This window comes from Ursus maritimus, unplaced genomic scaffold, assembly GCF_017311325.1.
Source record: "Ursus maritimus isolate PB19 unplaced genomic scaffold, ASM1731132v1 scaffold_16, whole genome shotgun sequence".
NCBI lineage: Eukaryota > Metazoa > Chordata > Mammalia > Carnivora > Ursidae > Ursus > Ursus maritimus.
In genome coordinates, this window is record NW_024424008.1 from 8773679 (window position 1) to 8791274 (window position 17596).

General features: G+C 40.3%; 1 protein-coding gene across 1 annotated transcript in view; it reads left to right on the forward strand.

Moving 5' to 3' along the window:
• MRPL48 (mitochondrial ribosomal protein L48) overlaps window positions 1-17596 on the forward strand; it is a 53838-nt gene that overhangs the window by 6589 nt on the left and 29653 nt on the right. Inside the window, exons 2-3 of the mRNA XM_008707323.2 lie at window positions 3234-3286; window positions 6933-6970. Coding sequence (XP_008705545.1) covers window positions 3234-3286; window positions 6933-6970 — 91 coding nt within the window. The remainder of the gene's footprint in view (window positions 1-3233; window positions 3287-6932; window positions 6971-17596) is intronic.

The window sequence follows — 17596 nt, forward strand, 5'->3', positions numbered from 1 at the left end:
TTTTTTTTTTTTTTTTTTTTAAAGATTTTATTTATTTATGTGACAGAGAGACAGCCAGCGAGAGAGGGAACACAGCAGGGGAGAGGGAGAGGAAGAAGCAGGCTCCCAGCCGAGGAGCCCGATGTGGGACTCGATCCCGGAATGCCGGGATCACGCCCTGAGCCGAAGGCAGACACCCAACGACTGCGCTACCCAGGCGCCCTGGAGTATATATATATTTTAAAAGATTTATTTATTTATTTTAGAGAGAGAGCGCAAGCGAGTGTGTGGTGGGGGGAGGGGCAGAGGGAGAGGGAAAGAAAGAATCTTAAGCAGATTCTGTGCTGAGTGCGGAGCCAGATGAAGCACTTGATCTCATGACACTGAGATTGTGACCTGAGCCAAAACCAAGCATTGGTTGCTTAACTGACTTGAGCCACACAGGTGCTTCCTGCCCAGGTTTCTTAAGCACTAATACATTTGAGAAAGGGTGTAGAATAGTAGGAAAATTATGGAGTCTGGAGTCAGAGAATCCTAAGATCCTATGCTAGTTTTGATAGTGGCTGTTTGACTTTGGGTAAATTTTTAATCTCCATTTCTTCAACTGTAAAATGGGATAATTCTGTAAGGGAATTATGATTTAGATACATGGTATGTACTCAACAAAATAGGTGTGGGTGCTTAATAAATGGTAGCCATGGTTAGCATTCATTCACTTTCTAATCATTTATTTATTTACAAAAACAAACGTTAGTTGAATGTCTACAATGTGCCTGAGAGGAATACAACACGACCCTTGCCCCTGAGGAGTTTAGCATAGTGGTGTATGGGAGATGTGAAGAGTTTCAGTGAATCTCCCTAAGTGCAAACTTTTGTGTATTTGTGCTTATATGTTTTTGTCTGGGGAGAATGTTCATGCTTTGAACAGATTCTCTGTAACACCCCAAAAGCTAAGAACTTCTGGCCATCTCCACCTGAATTTCCTGAGGTGCTTGTTACTCATGCCACCTATTTTGACTTAAATCATATAATGCTTGTGGTAATTGCTTAGCTGTTTAATACAGATGTGTGTCTGTTTCTCCAGCCATTCAAACTCCTGCAGGACAGGGATTGTGCTTGTATTTTTTAACAGCTTTATTGAGATACAATTCATATACCGTACAATTCACCCATTTAAAGCATACAATTCAATGACTTTTAATATAGTCAGAGTATGGGGTGCCTGGCTGGCTCAGTCAATAAAGTATGGGAGAGCATGTGACTCTTGATCTCAGGGTCATGTGTTTGAGCCCCACGTTGGGCTTAGAGATTACTTAAAAAATATATAATATATATCTTATATATATATTATATACATATAATATATGTATATATACATATATACATATTATATATAATACATATAATATATACATATATGTATATAATATATATATGTACACACACTCAGTGTACATCCATCACTACAGTCAATTTTAGAACATTTTCATCACCCCAAAAGAAACTCCATATCCCTTAGTTGTCATCCCCACCAGCTCACACCCTCCAGCTCTAGGCAACCACTAATCTACTTTCTCTATAGATTTGCCTGTTCTGGGTATTTCATATAAATGGAGTCATACAATATTTGGCTCTTTGTAACTGGCTTCTTTCACTTAGCATAATATTTTCAAAGTTTGTCTATGTTGTTACATTTTGTTTTTGTTTTTTTTTTTCTTCTTCTTATTTTTTTTTAATGATTTTTTATTCTATTATGTTAGTCACCATACAGTACATCCGTGGTTTCCGATGTAAGGCTCGATGATTCATTAGTTGTGTATAACACCCAGCGCACCATGCAATACGTGCCCTCCTTACTACCCATCACCGGTCTATCCCATTCCCCCACCCCCCTCCCCTCTGAGGCCCTCAGTTTGTTTCTCATAGTCCATAGTCTCTCATGTTTCATTCCCCCTTCTGATTACCCCCCCTTTCTTTATCCCTTTCTTCCCCTACCGATCATCCTAGTTCTTATGTTCCATAGATGAGAGAAATCATATGATAGTTGTCTTTCTCTGCTTGAACATTTTGTTTTTATACTCCCTTTAATATTCAGCACAGCGGTTGGCATATAATAGCCTTTTTAAAAATAAAATTTATTTTAGAATAGTTTTAGAATTACAGGTAAGTTGCAAAGATAGTACAGAGAATTCCCATATACCTCACATCTAGTTTTCCCTATTATTATCTTACATTAGTATGGTATACTTTTCATAATTAATGAACTGATATTGATATATTATTATTAATTAAAGCCCATACTTTATTCATATTTCTTTCATTTTCTTAAATCTAATGTCATTTTTCTGTTCCAGGATTTCATCCAGGATATTCTATTACATTTAGTCATCATGTCTCCTTAGGCTTCTGTTGTCTGTGACAGTTCCTCAGACTTTCTTTTGTTTTCGTGTAATAGGATTTTAACAGATACGTGTTGAGGGATTTAAATTGTTACCCTGAGAGGACAGGATTTTCTCATCATGTTATGGGGCCTTAGGACATTTAGTATATATTATCTAGTTGCTTTATAAAAAGACCTCTATGTTGAACACTCCCTTAGTAAAGCTACACCACTGATGTTTCGAGTGGGTGCCAGAAAGGCAGAGTGAGTTTGAAAGAACGGGACGGGGGAAACTTAGGAAGGGAAGGTGCCACTGCTACTGCCTCCTCTCATTATTGTTTTGTTGATATTGGTGTCATTATTATTATTGAGACACAGTGCTCTGTAACAGAGGGAGAGCCTTTGGAGTAAAACAGTCCTCTTAGCCTCTAATTAGCTATAATTTCTCAGAATATAAACTCTGTGGGCCTCAGTTATCTCACCTGTAAAATTGTCTTGCAGTGTTTTGAGAATTAGGGAAGAGTTAAAGTCCCTTGCATGGTGCCTGTGCTTGGCAGATGCATAATTGTTGGTTGATATTAGGAAACAAATAGATCACGTGCAAAAGGGAAGATAAGGTAAAAAAACAACAAAAAAAGCAGCATGGAAGAGGGACTTCTGTTTTTTAGCATTTTCTGTAGTGGGTGGAATAAGAACAAAGATGACCTTGGTTTGCCTGCATGTCCAGTATTAACTGAAGGACGGCTTCTTTGCTGGGCAAGAGCCTTTGGGTCTTTTTTGGTTTTTGTACTTTGGGTTTCTAGCCTCTTTTCGAAGAGGTGGTTGGAAGGCTATGAATAATTAAAATTGTCCTAACATGGCTATTTTGCTGTAGGTGCTGTGTCTGAGGAATGATATCATTTTTAAGCAAGCCTTTTCTCTCTTAAGGTAAGCATATTAATAGCGATGGTTAAATATAGCTAATATTTGCATTCTGCTAGGTAGTTCACCCAGCATTTTTCTTTCATCATCTCCACTTGCATGTCTACTAAGCATCTCAAGCATTAACTCCCCGGCCATCTTGCTCTTTCTCCATTCTCAGTAAATGACAACTCCATTCATCTAGTTGCCCAGGCCAAAGTCCCTGGAGTCATCCTTAACACTGTTATTTCTCTGTCTACATCCAATTCTTCAACAAATCCTCTCAGCTCTACTTTTGAAATATATACAGAATCAAACCATTTCTCAGCTCTCGTTTCAGCTCTCATGTTTTCTGTTTTGCTAAACTACTAGGGACTAGCTCCTTCTAATCATTCTGCCTCCTAACCGATGCCCCTGCTTTTACTTTTCTCTTCTGTCCTTCACACTAAAACCTTATTTAAAAAATTTTTTTTAAAGATTTTACTTATTCATTTGAGACAGAGAGAGAAAGAGAGAGGGAGAGAGAGCAAGAGCACGAGCAGGGGAGGGGCAGAGGGAGAGGGAGAAGCAGACTCCTCGCTGAGCAGGGAGCCCAATGCAGGGCTCAATCCCAGGACCCTGGGTCACAACTTGAGCCAAAAGCAAGCACTTAACTGACTGAGCCACCCAAGCGCCCCTGGAATGTTTATTTTTAAAACCAAGTTAGTTTATGTCATTTCCCTCTCAGAACTCTCCAATGGTGTCCCATCTTACTCAGAATAAAATCTATAGGGCGCCTCTGTGGCTCAGTTGTTAAGCGTCTGCCTTCAGCTCAGGCCATGATCCCAGGATCCTGGAATCAAGTCCCATATTGTCAGGCTTCCTGCTGAGCGGGAAGCCTGCTTCTCCCTTTCCCAGTCCCCCTGCTTGTGTTCCCTCTCTCGCTGTCTCTCTCTCTGTCAAATAAATAAATAAAATCTTAAAAAAAATAAAATAAAATCTACAGAAAGAGAAATAAAGTAAGATGAAAATTGAGAGGGAGGCAAACCATAAGAGATGCTGAACTCTTGGAAACAAACTGAGGGTTACTGGAGGGGAGGTGGGGGGCGTGGGGAATTGGGTGATGGGCACTTGATGTAATGAGCACTGGGTGTTATATGCAACTGATGAATCGCTGAACTCTACCTGTGAAACTAATTAAAAAAAATAAATAAAATCTACACTCCTCACCATATCCTACAAGGCTTTACACAATCTGTTCCCTACTACTCAGCTTTAGCACACTGGCTCCCTTTCTAGTCCTTGAGGATCTAAGCACTCTCCTATCCCAGGATCTTTGCCCATTCGTCCCTCAGATACCCATATGGCTTGGGTTGCCTGGCTGGCTCAGTCAGTAGAGTGTGCAACTCTTAATTTCAGGGTCATGAGTTCAAGGCCCACACTGGGGGTGGAGCCTACTTAAAAAAAATTTAGGGGTGCCTGGGTGGCTTAGTCAGTTGAACATCAGAATCTTGATTTCGGCTCAGGTCATGATCTCAGGGTCATGATATTGAGCCCCAAATCTGGTTCCATGCTCAGGGTTCCATGCTTAGCAAGGAGTCTGCTTGTCCCTCTCCCTCTGCTCCTGCCCCCACATGCTTGTTTGTGCATGTGCACTGTCTCTCTCTAAAATAAATAAATAAATAAATAAATCTTTAAAAAAATTTTAAAAAGATATCCATATGGCTTGACCCCCCCTTACTTCATTTAAGTTTGTGCCCAGATGTCACCTCATTAAAAAGGTCTTCTCTGACTACTCTATGTAAAATAGTACCGCCTCCCCCCATCAGTCTTTATTACTTTACCTTGCTTTATTTTCTTTGCTGCAGGTATCACCACCTCACACATTTTATATAGACATACGTATATGTAAAGTTATTTAAATTGTCTTCCCTACCTGCCCCCTAGAATATAAGCGTCATGCAGCTAAGGATTTTAGTTAGTCAAGTTTATTGCTGTATCCGTAGAGCCTAGAATGGTGCCTGGCACAAAGTAGGCATTTAATAACTATTTGTTCAATGAGTGAATAGATCCTTAAAGTGACCTGGTGAAACAGAGCATATCATCTTAATTTTATACACAAATATACATATATATTGTATATGTATATATATATAAATATACATGTATAATTTTATACATATATAACTGAGGTCCAGAGAGGTAAATCAATTGCTCTAAGATGACATAACTAATATGAGTTGGAGTTAGAATTCAAACCCAAGTTTTTTTCCACTGCCTTGCATATACAGGTTGCTACTCCCCACTGTTTTTCTCTCAATGGTAATGAATGGCATTTGGTAGTTTATTTCTCGATTCAGCAGATAATCAGTGTCTTACATGTGGCAGCCATATGATATAAAACAGTGAATTGTATATCTCCCTGGACTGCATGGCACTCGTGAGTCTGCATTTCTTTAATCCTTTACATTTATTGAAGCCTCTCTCCTATTATTCCTTTCTGTCTTAATCTATTTTCCCATCATTGATCAGTCAGCTATTCAATAAGTACTTACTATAGCACCCTGCCTACTTACTATAGAACCATTTTACATGTCCTCTCTGATTTTTACAAAAATATTACAGGACAAATATAGATATCGTCATTTTACAAAAGAGGAAACTGGCTCAGAGAGTTCAAGATAGATTTTCGGTCCCATGAGATCGTACTATTATTATCTGCATTTTAAAGATGAGATAACTGAGTTACAGAGATATGAAAGAGCTTGCCGAAGGTCACAGTTTGGAAACGGTACAGTCAGCATTTAATCACAGATCTGCTTGTCTCCAACTTGTGCCACAGTTTAGTTTCAAAACTTCACAGGATGCTGAACTAAAATACTCCGATAACCTAGTGAGCCAAACAGAGCCATATTACTCTCCTCCATATTCTTCGACTTCTGTATTCAGTCTGGCTCTCATTGCTCTCATTGCTGTCATTGCCCTTCTTTCCTCTCTACCCTCCTGGCAAGATCCACCTCACTGGTTCTCTTGCCTCAGTCTCACCTCTTCCCATTCATTGCTCACCTGCTGCCAGGGTTAACTTTCTAAAACTTAAACTTGATCATCGCAGTCCTGTGCTTAAAATCTGCTAGGCGCTTCCCACTGCCTATACAGAGTAAACACCAAACTCCTTAGCACAGCGTATGAAGTTCTTCATAACCTGGCCCTTGATTACCTCTTTCACCAACCTCCCGCTCACATCCAACTGGTTGCTGTTCCCCGACCGTACCACTTTCATACCTCTGCCTAGAATGCTCTTCCTTAAGGCTCAATAATCGAGAACAGTTCTGCATTTTTAAAAGTCAGGTCAAATGGTTCTACTCCCATAGTGGAAATAACCACACTTTACTTTGTGTTCCACCAAACTCGTACAAGTTTTTGTTCTGGATCAGCACTACATTGTGGATCACCTTTGTTTACATATCTCCCTCCCAACTAGACCATAGGTAGAGACATTTTACTTATTTTTGCATCCTCAGGATGCCTGGCACATAATAGGCACTGAATAATGTTTATGGAAAGAAGGGTAGGAAGAAATAAGGAAACATCTAGCATGGACTTATCCTTAATCAGAAGCATACAAGTTTTGGTAACTATGTAGATTAAATATGGGTTTCTAATTTTATTCAACATACTCTTTCCCTCTTTTTAGGGTCAGAACTTCAGGAGAAAATCCCATCTGTTCTGCAGGTATGTGGTCATTTCCTGATACGGTCTGCTTGCTTTAAGTGACCCTCTAATACTCTATAATAATTTTGTCTAGAAAGATTCCTAACATATCTTTGAGAAGAGTGGCTGGGACCACATTCCACCCCTCACATGGAATAGGACAAGGGCAAAAGTAGAAAGTGGTGGTTAAGAGCAAGAGCTCTTTAGTAAGTTTGGTTCCCAGTTCTACCACATACTTAACTCTGTGACCTTTGGCTGCCTCTCCATACCTTCCTTTCCTCACTTAAAACAATGAGGATAATTATAGTACAAACTACAGTGAATTTAAAGATTCAGTGAGGTAAAACACATTAAGTCAGTTATTATAGTTATAATTGCTACTATTTCAGACCTCTCTTTTATGTCCATCATCTACCAGGCAAGGGCTTTTCATGTAGTATTTTGTCCAAAATGAATATCCATTCAATCTGATTAACTCCATGAATTTCAGTCTGTTTCAGCCCAGTTACTTGCCCTTTCTGCTTTGTCTATTATGTGAGAAATTTCAAAATAGTTGTTTGATTTTAATGACACCTGTCATTTGCCTAAAGAGTATCAGAGGAGGGGCGCCTGGATGGCTCAGTTGGTTAAGCATCTGCCTTCCGCTCAGGTCATGATTCTGGGGTCCTGGGATTGAGTCCCTCATCAGGCTTCTTGCTCTGCTTCTCCCTCTGCCTCTGCCCCTCCTCCCCATTCGTACTTTTGCTTTCTTTCTCTCTCTAAAATAAAAAATAAAATCTTAAAAAAAAAAAAGTGTATCAGAGGAAAGGAATGGGAAACAAGAAGGGACTTAACATTTACTGAGTGCCTCGTATATGCCAGGCTGTATAGAAGAGGTTTCACATCTGTTAATTCTTTTAGAAGATGGCAGCAGTATGTAAAGCATCACCATTTCTACCAGCCCCAAAGCCCAGCATCTCAAAATATGAGCTTCTTTTTATTTATTCATTTTCCCAACAAACATTTATTATACCAGAATGTGTTTTAGGTGCTGGGGATACAAAATTGAGAGGATTCAGTCCATGCCTTTTGGAAGCTTATAGTCTTAAAATAATTTTCTCCCCAAGAACACTACCGTGAACAGCCACCATTTAGATTCAGCTGTTGTTGACATTTGCTTTCTCTATTGGGCATCATGACACTCACCTTTAAATACGTCAGCATGCATTTCTAGAAATAAGGACTTTCTCTATGTTCTGTTAAAGCAGCACAATACCATTATCTCACTCAAGAAAATGAATAGTAATGCTCCCATATCATCTAATACTCTATCCATTTCTGTAATTTCCCCCAAAATGTCTTTTGTGGGTGTTGTTTATAACCCAAATGCAATGAAGTTTCACCCTTTGTATTTCGCTATTATGTCGCCTTGAATCTAGAGCAGTTCCACTTGTTTTTTCCTCTAACAGTGACTTTTTGATTGGGTCAGACCATTTGTCTTATAGAATGTCCTTCCTTGTTGATTGTCTGATTATTTCCTAGTGGTGTTGTAGAACCTGAAAGTTAGAGCTAAAAGCTTGAGTAGACTTACGTTAAACCATTTAAGCAAGAAAGTTTTGTAACTGGTGGCCTGAACTTCATATGGCATCCTATCAGGAGATTAAAAAAAATAACTATGAATATCTGATTATAAAAGTGAAAAACATTCATTTTTAAGAATATGGGAAATACACATGCAGAAGAAGAAGCTAAAGAAGACAGAAAATAAAAATCACCTGTAATCATAACATCCAGAGATTATTGCTTAACATTTTGTTGTGTATCCTAACAGGTCTTTTTTTAGGCATTTATATTTCTCCATTGATAGATAGATAAGTAGGTAGATACATAGGTGGATCTTTTTGTTTTGCGGTAATGGGAACAAATGATACATAATGTGTTTTTTTTCAGCTTTTTTTTAGAGAGAGAGAGAGAGAGAGAGAGCTCAAGTGGGTGGGGCAGAGGGAGAGGGAGAGAGAGAATCCCAGGCAGACTCCTCTCTGAGCTCAGAGCCCAATGCGGGCTTGATCCCATGACCCTGAGATCACGACCCGAGCCAAAACCAAGAGTCAGACACTTAACTGACTATGCCACCCAGGCACCCTGATATATAATGTTTTATAATCTTTTTTTTTCTTTTTACTTAATCCATGGTGAATATGTTTCTACTACAATGAAGAGATAAATATCTGTAGAATTATTTTGAGTGTACTGCCTTAAATGGAGCAGTTTGAAGCAGAAGATTTTGATTCTGGCTTTGAATATATTGAATTGGAGTGCCTGTGGGGAGGATGTAGTAAGTGGCCCACTGGATGTACTGATCTTGAATTCAAACATAAGTCAGGGGTGAAACTGTAAATTTGGAAGCCATTATATTGTCGATTTTCATTGAAGTCATGGCAGTGAATGAGGTCATGTGAGAAGAACCAGTAGAGAAGAGGTCCAAGGATCAGGCCCTTAGGAACTCTGACATTTAAAAACTGGGTAGAGGGTGGGGAGGGTGGGGTACCTTGGTGGCTCCGTGGGTTAAGTGCCCAACTCTTGATTTCAGCTCATGATGTCACGGTCCTGGGATTGAGCCCCAAGTGGGTCTCCGTGCTCAGTGGGGAGTCTGCTTGGATTCTCTCTCTCTCCCTCTCCCTCTGCCCCTCCCCCTGCTAGAGCGCACACATGCTCTCTTATAAATAAATAAATCTTTGTTTAAAAAAAAAACTGAGTAGAGGGTAAAAGAGATTGCTCATGAGGTTGAAAAAAAGAAGGCCAAAATGGTAGGAGAAAACCAGTATGGTACAATTTCATGTCAGTCAAAAGGAGAGTGTTTCAAGAAGGAAGGAGTGGTCAACCCTGTTGGAGCTACAACTGTGTGCTGCTGAGAGATTCCCAAAGACGAGAACCTAACATTCTTTGGTTTCAGCAACGTGGAGGTCACTGGTGACCTTACGAAAGCTGTGTCTTGTGTAGGTGGGGTGGGGTCAGTTGTGGAAGTCATCTTGCATTGACAAGTGAATGGGAGTTGGGAGCTAGGGAAAGCTGTTACAATGTTTTTATGAAGTTTGAGTGGGAGAGAAGAGAATTGGCAGGAGGTGGAGAGGACTGTGGGGTCTAGGAAAGGTTTTCTTTTACAGTTTTTTTCTCTTAATTACACCTTTTATTTTGAAAGATAAAAAGATACCTAAGCCTGAAAAAAGATAATATGTCAAATAAACCCAGATTTGGCCACTACTAACATTTTGCTAGACCTTCTTTTTTTTTTTTTTAAGATTTTATTTATTTATTTTTGCGGGGGGGGGGGAGCGAGAGAGAGCACAAGTGGGGAGGAGGGACAGAGGGAGAAGCAGGCTCCCCGCTGAGCAGGGAGACCAATGTAGGACTCAATCCCAGGACCCCGGGATCATGACCTGAGCCGAAGGCAGACACTTAACTGCCTGAGCGACCCAGGTGTCCCTGTTTTGTTTTAAAAAGAGATTATGTTCAAGTGCTCTTATTCCGTAGCTTTGGTCTCATCCTTTACCCTCAACCAGAGGCAAAGTTCATTTTGAACTGGTATGTATTCTGAGGAAAGTTTTTTTTTTAATTATTATTAAAATTATCAACTGTAAGAATTGTAAATGTATTTATATGGATGCATAGGATAAAAATAAATATAAACTGTACAAAAAGGTATATGATGAAAGTTGAATTTTCTATTTCCCAGTCTTACTCCCTAGTGATATCCACTGATAGCAATTTCTTGTATATTTTTCAAGAAGTTTTATGCAGGGACACTTGGGTGGCTCAGTCAGTTAAGCATCTGCCTTTGGCTCAGGTCATGGTCCCGGGGTCCTGGGATTGAGCTTCGCATTGCGTTCCTTGCTCAGCTGGGAGCCTGCTTCTCCCTCTGCCTGCTGCTCCCCCTCTTTGTGCGTGGTCTCTCTCTGACAAATAAATAAATAGGTAGATAGATAGATAAAAGTTTTATGCATATGTGAACATATATATATTCTGTGTGTGTACGACTATTCTTAATGCTAGACATTTAGGTTGTTCTGAGTTTTTGCTATTTCAAAAAATGCTGCAGCAACCATCTTTATACATCTTTGTGAACTTGTTCCTGTACATTTATAAGATAAATTCCTGGGGGGGCGTCTGGGTGGCACAGCGGTTAAGCATCTGCCTTCGGCTCAGGGCGTGATCCCGGCGTTATGGGATCGAGCCCCACATCAGGCTCTTCTGCTATGAGCCTGCTTCTTCCTCTCCCACTTCCCCTGCTTGTGTTCCCTGTCTCGCTGGCTGTCTCTATCTCTGTCGGATAAATAAATAAAATCTTTAAAAAAAAAAAAGATAAATTCCTGGAATTGAAATTGCTGAGTCAATGGATTATGATTCAAAATTTTGGTAAGTATTATCTGATTGCCCTTCAGAAAAGTTGTATTAATTTACATTTCTATTTTCTGGTGAAAACTGGGTTTTATAAAACATCTTTTTTTTTTTTTTTAGTAGTAAAAGAAAATTATGTCTCATAATTTGCATTTCTTGAGAGAATTTATCATCTTTTCACATTTTTATTGGCTATTTTCATTTTTTTACTTGTGAACTGTCTGTCTATACTTTCTGCCCATTTTTCTATTGGGTTGCTGGCTTCTTCATTTTTAATTTACAGGATTATTATATAGTTTTTATATATTAGGGAAATTAGCATTTTTCTGTCATCTCTGCTTTACATGGCTTCTAGTCATCTGTCTCTTGACTTTCTGTGTATTTTGTTGAAAAAAATTTTGCGTTTTTATATAGCTAAGTTTATTAGTCTTTGATTTCTAGATTTTGTTCCTTGCTTAGAAAGATCTTAATTCCAAGATTAGTTTAAAAAATTCTTCATGTTGGGGCGCCTGGGTAGCTCTGTTGTTAAGCATCTGCCTTCGCCTAGGATCATGGTCCCAAGGTCCTGGGATTGAGCCCTGCTTTCGGCTCCCTGCTCAGCGGGAAGGCTGCTTCTCGCTCTCCCTGTCCCTCTCCCTGTTGTTCCCCCTGCTTGTGTTCCCTCTCTTGCTGTGTCTCTCTCTGTCAAATAAATACATAAAATCTTAAAAAAAAAACAAACAACTCTTCATGTTACCTTCTGGTATTTTTTTCTCCTTTATATATGTGATGCATCTGGAATGAGAAGTGAGTAGGGATGCAGTTTTTCCCCCTAAATGTAGTTAAGTGTTTTAGCATTTATTGAAACATCCATCTTCTCCCCATAGTTTGAGAAAGTCACCTTTATCTAATATACTAAGTTTCCATATAGATCTGGGATTATTTTAGCTTTGTTTTGTTCCATTGGTTTGTCTGTATATTTGATGCCATTACTAACCTTTTTTAATACCATTGGTTACTATAATTTTGTAGTATATTTTAGTATTTGAGAGTTACTTAAATCTGAGGGTTGTTTTGGTTTTGTTTTTTTTTAAGCTGAGATCAAATAGGGCATGTTAAAACCTGTTGAAGGAAATCCAGTAGGGGTCCTTTTGAAAAGAGAGGTGGGGGGATCATAATATAATTTACCCAAACAGTTTTCTTTTTCTTTATTATAATTCTTTTTGTTTTTTTTAAAGATTTTATTTATTTATGTGACAGAGAGAGACGGCCAGCGAGAGAGGGAACACAAGCAGGGGGAGTGGGAGAGGAGGAAGCAGACTCTTAGTGGAGGAGCCTGATGTGGGGCTCGATCCCAGAACGCTGGGATCATGCCCTGAGCTGAAGGCGGTTGCTTAACCACTGTGCTACCCAGGCGCCCTGCTTTATTATAATTTTTAAAAAGATTTTAGAGAACAAGCAGGTTGGGGGGGGGCGGAGAGGTAGGGAAAGAAAGGGGGAAAGAATCTCAAGCAGGCTCCACACTGAGTGCAGGGCCCAACATGGGGCTCGATCCACGACCCTGAAATAATGACCTGAGCTGAAACCAAGAGTTGGATGTTCAACCAACTGAGCCACCCAGGTGCCCCTCAAACAGTTTTCTCTTTGGAGAAATTTAAGCTGTCTCCAAGATTTTTCAGTGTAAACAGCACTATGATAAACATCCTTATATATCAGTATTTGTACCCTTGTCTGATTATTTACTCAGCATACATTTCAAAAAGTCGAACTGTTGGGTCAAAGGAAATGGACATTTTTAAAGCTATTAATGTGTATTACCAAATTGGTCTCCAGAAAGATTGCACTATTTTATTCCTCTTTGGTATTTGAGAATCCCTTTTTATATACTCATCAACATTAAGTGTTATTATTTTTCTAATATTTGTTAATGTTATAAGTTTAAAAATGCCATCCCTTTTATTTGTAATTGGCATGTTTTTGATTACTAGTTGGTTGACCATATTTTCATACATTTACTGGCCATTTATCTTCTCCTTTGCCCATTTTTCATTTGTCGTCAGGAAATCTCAGTGCCTGGAAGGCCCAAGGTGATTCACCAATGTTGGCATGCCAAGATAATTCTACTTGAAAGGATATAGTTTTGTTGGCATTTTTTTGGGTTCTTTGAGATATCCTTAAAGTAAGAAATTCCAAGATTGAATTGTATTGCTTTTCAGAAAAGAAGAGCGGAGAACGGTACCCTGTTCCAACCTTCACCCATCATACTCTCTGTGGGCATGGGTACCATCCTACCTGCTCTCTCTAAAAGATGGGTATGGTTGTAGTGACTGCCTTTTCTTACTGTTTTAAACATACATAGAAAGGTAGAAGTAAATATATATAAAGAGGTCTGAAGAGGTTAAATGAAGAGAACTCAGAGTCCTCTCATTACAGCGTGAGCAGAAAGGTGGAATCAGAGAAACATGGCACATTCGAATCCAGGTAGTTCAGTGTACTATAATAAGAAAAACTGGAAGAAGTTGGAAAAGAGATTTTGAAAAAAGTGGGTAGCTGCCAGTGCCAAATCCTTGCAGGTTGTCTTGGTAAAATGTCTTAAGAATCTTTCAGTGTGGAGCCTAATGTGGGGCCTGAACTCACAACCCTGAGCTCAAGACCCAGGCGGAGATCAAGAGCCAGATGCCCAACTGACTGAGCCACCCAGGCGCCCCATAAAGGCAATTTCTGAGTACATACTATTTGCCAGGTGCTGGGGTGTACCTACCCTTGTGCTGTGTAAGGGATTTCCGGTCTGTTGAATGGAGAGGATATCCTGTAATTAATTCTGACTGGGGCTACCCCAGTGTTTTCCCCTATTTCTCCAGCATAGCGCTGCTAAAAAATCCTTGGTCTAATTTTGAAGGAGAAATAATTAAAGTGACGTTGTTTACCCCCAACCTGGATTGATGGGTTTTGTTCCTGGCTTAGTAAACAGGGACACTGAAGAACCGTTGGCTCTGGCATATATTAAGTAAAGGGATGTAATGTGGGAGAAGTCGATATGTGATTACATCCTATAATTGTGCTAATCGAAAGATCTTCAGAGCCTCCTTTTGAAACCCTGAGGTTCTGTGTCTTCAGTGAAAAGAGCTGCCTTTCCTCTAAGGAGGCTGCAATGTTAATGTGACAGCAGGAAACCCAGTTTGATGACAAGGAGCAGGGGAAGAATTCTGTTGAATTTAGTAGAAATCGGAGGCTTTCAAACCGGTAAATTTTATAACGTAAACAGCTGGCTAATTAAGCAGTTTAAACACTGGTAATTTGACCAAAACCTTTCATTTAAGGGGGGAAATGGTTAATTTAACAGGAATTTGAACCAGCTTCTTAATTAACCAGCTGCTCTAATGATAGGAATTGCCCTAAACTGAACTTGAAAATGCTTCCTTGCCAAGGGGTTCTGGGAGAGGAGAGGCTGAGGCTTGTAGTCTGGTGCTTTCACCTAACATGTGTCACCGTCTCAAAGATCACCTTTGGGTCTGCTGTTTGAGACCACTGGGGGGTGATTGAGTTTCTGTGTTCTTAAAGTTGGTGGTTGGCATCTGAGTTTTCTTTATTTATATAAAATGTTCTGCTAAATAGTGGAGGAATGGGAGAGCTATAACCATGAAGTAAACTCAATGATCTTTGACTGTTGAGGGCAGGAGAAGAGTTTCCCGGAGACGGTGACATTTGAGCTGGCCCTGGAGGCTGGCTAGGATTTCCCTGGTCAGAGAGGTGCAGTCACCGCAGGGGGTACCACCCAGCATGGCCCAGGGGCATGACGACTCCATGGTTCTTACAGAATGGCAAGTGTAGCTCTGTGGCCGAGGAGCAAGGTTTTAAAGGCCTGGAGGAGTGGGGGAATGAGATGAAGTCGTTGGAACTAGATTATAGAATCCGGTTTCTTAAATGCTTACCTAAGGAGTGTGAACATGTTGAAATACGGCAAAGACCTTGCCTGCCTCATTCATTGGTGTCTCTGTAGTGCCTGGTACAGTGCCTGGCACATACGAAGCACTTTATATTATTTTAGTTATTTTTTTAAAAGGTTTTATTTATTTATTTGACAGAGAGAGAGACAACCAGTGAAAGAGGGAACACAAGCAGGGGGAGTGGGAGAGGAAGAAGCAGGCTCCCAGCCAAGGAGCCTGATGCAGGGCTCGATCCCAGAACACCGGGATCACGGCCTGAGCCGAAGGCAGACACTTAACGACTGAGCCACCCAGGCGCCCCTCTCTCCCTGTTTCCATACACCAGCCAAAGTGATCTTTTAAAAACATATCAGGCATATACTTTCCCTGCTTATGGCTGCTTAGCTTGAAATGCAAACCCTTGAAAAGGCCTAGGTGGTGTGTTCCCACTCACTGCTCTGGTCTCTGGTGTACTCTGTGCCCTTCTCACTTTGCTTCAGCCACACTGACAGCCTTTCTTTTCCTTGAACATGCCACGTGGTGGCCTTTGCACTGCTGTTCTCTCTGCCTGGAACATTCATCCTCTATCTTTTTGCCTAATAAATTTCTGTTTGCCTTTCAGGTTTCGGTTTGTTTTATTTATTTTTTTGAATAAATAATACATGTACTTGGAACAAGTTTTAATGATACAAAAGAGTATAAAATAAGCAGTAAGTTTCCCTCTCCTCCTGCCTTCTAGCCACTTCCCCTCCCTGGGAATTACCACTGTTTTCCTCTGAATTCTGGTCTCGGTTCACATGTCGTCTTTTTTTTTTTTTTTTTTTTTTTTTTGGAGAGGCCTTCTCCGATACTCCAGTCGAAAATAGATCCACCAATTGTATTGCCATAGCCTTCTGTGCTTTTTCTTTTTCTTTATCACAGTTTGTAATTTTATATTTATTTCGTGACTGTTCTGTTAATGATTCCCTCCTCCCCCTAGACTGTCAGCTCCATGCTGCAGAGCTGGAACCTGAATGCTCAAGGGGTCCCAGGTCTTAGATTCAGAGAGACAGAATTGGGAGAGCAGCCAAGGAGACACCTCAGTTGTGTTCAGTGCTCTTTTGGAACCTCTGCCAAAAATACCTCCTTCTTCCTTGCATGGTAAACTCTTACTCCTCTTGCAAGAATGCGTCTGTTACCTCTTCTGAACCTATTCCCCTTACCCTCCCTTACTCCCACCACCTCCCCTCCCCAAGGCAAGTTCATTGTTCCTTCCTCCAGGCACTCACTACTTTGCTCTCATCTCTGTTAAAGGAATTTGTGCACCGTAAGGTAATTATGTGCTCTCCTGTCATCCTTCCCTAGTACACATTTTGTGTCTCCAGGGAAAGTGGCGTATTCTAGTCATCTTTGTCCCAGTGTCTCTACAGTTGTTGGCATATAGTAGTAAATGTGGACTAATGCATATCATGGAAGGGAGCCATGATATCCAGGGTTTGTCTTGATGAAATAGTGTGGATTATAGTAGGATTGGCTCTGATGCCAGGATTGTTCTTGATGAAACAGTGTGGGTTGTAAATGCAGGATTGGCTCTGAAGCCAATCTCTGATTGGCCTGGCATAGAGCAGACCTGCTTGAAAGCCCATTTTAGAAAAGAGAAGCCTAAGAAACATTTCACTTCTCCACACCATTTTCTCTTTAGCCTCCCCATAGAATGGTGGCCCTGGGAAGATGAGGGTAGGACCATAGGAGCTGGGAGGAAAGGGAGCAGAACCTAGGACAACTACTTCTCCAGAAGGTAGAGAGTGAGCAAGAGAGACAGACACAGAAGAACTGTGTGGAGCTGGTTCCAGTGAAAGGGTAGAGATAAGAAACTGAGATCTGAGCTAGGAAAGATCATATCTAGCTAGATTTTATATTCCAGAAATTCACATGACATGAGACTCCACCTGAGCACATTCAGCCAGATAGACCTGGGTTTAAATTGCAGTTCTGCCTTTAACTTGCTGGATGACCTTGGCCATTTCACCATATTTTTGGAGCTACAGTTTCTTTTTTTTTTTTAATTAAGTTTTTAATTTTAATTCCAGTATAGCTAACATACAGTGTTATATTAGTTTCCGGTGTACAGTGTTGTGATTCAGCAGTGCCACACATCATCACTGGGTGATGATCATCGTGATAAGTGTACCCTTTAATCCCCATTACCTCTTTAACCCACGCCCCCACTCACCTCCCCTCTGATAACCAGCAGTTTGTCCTCTATAGTTAAGAGTCTGTTTCTCGGTTTCTCTCTCTCTCTCTTTTATCTTTGCTCATTTGTTTTGTTTCTTAAATTCCCTATAGGAGTGAAATCATGTGGTATTTATTTTTCTCTGACTTAGCATAA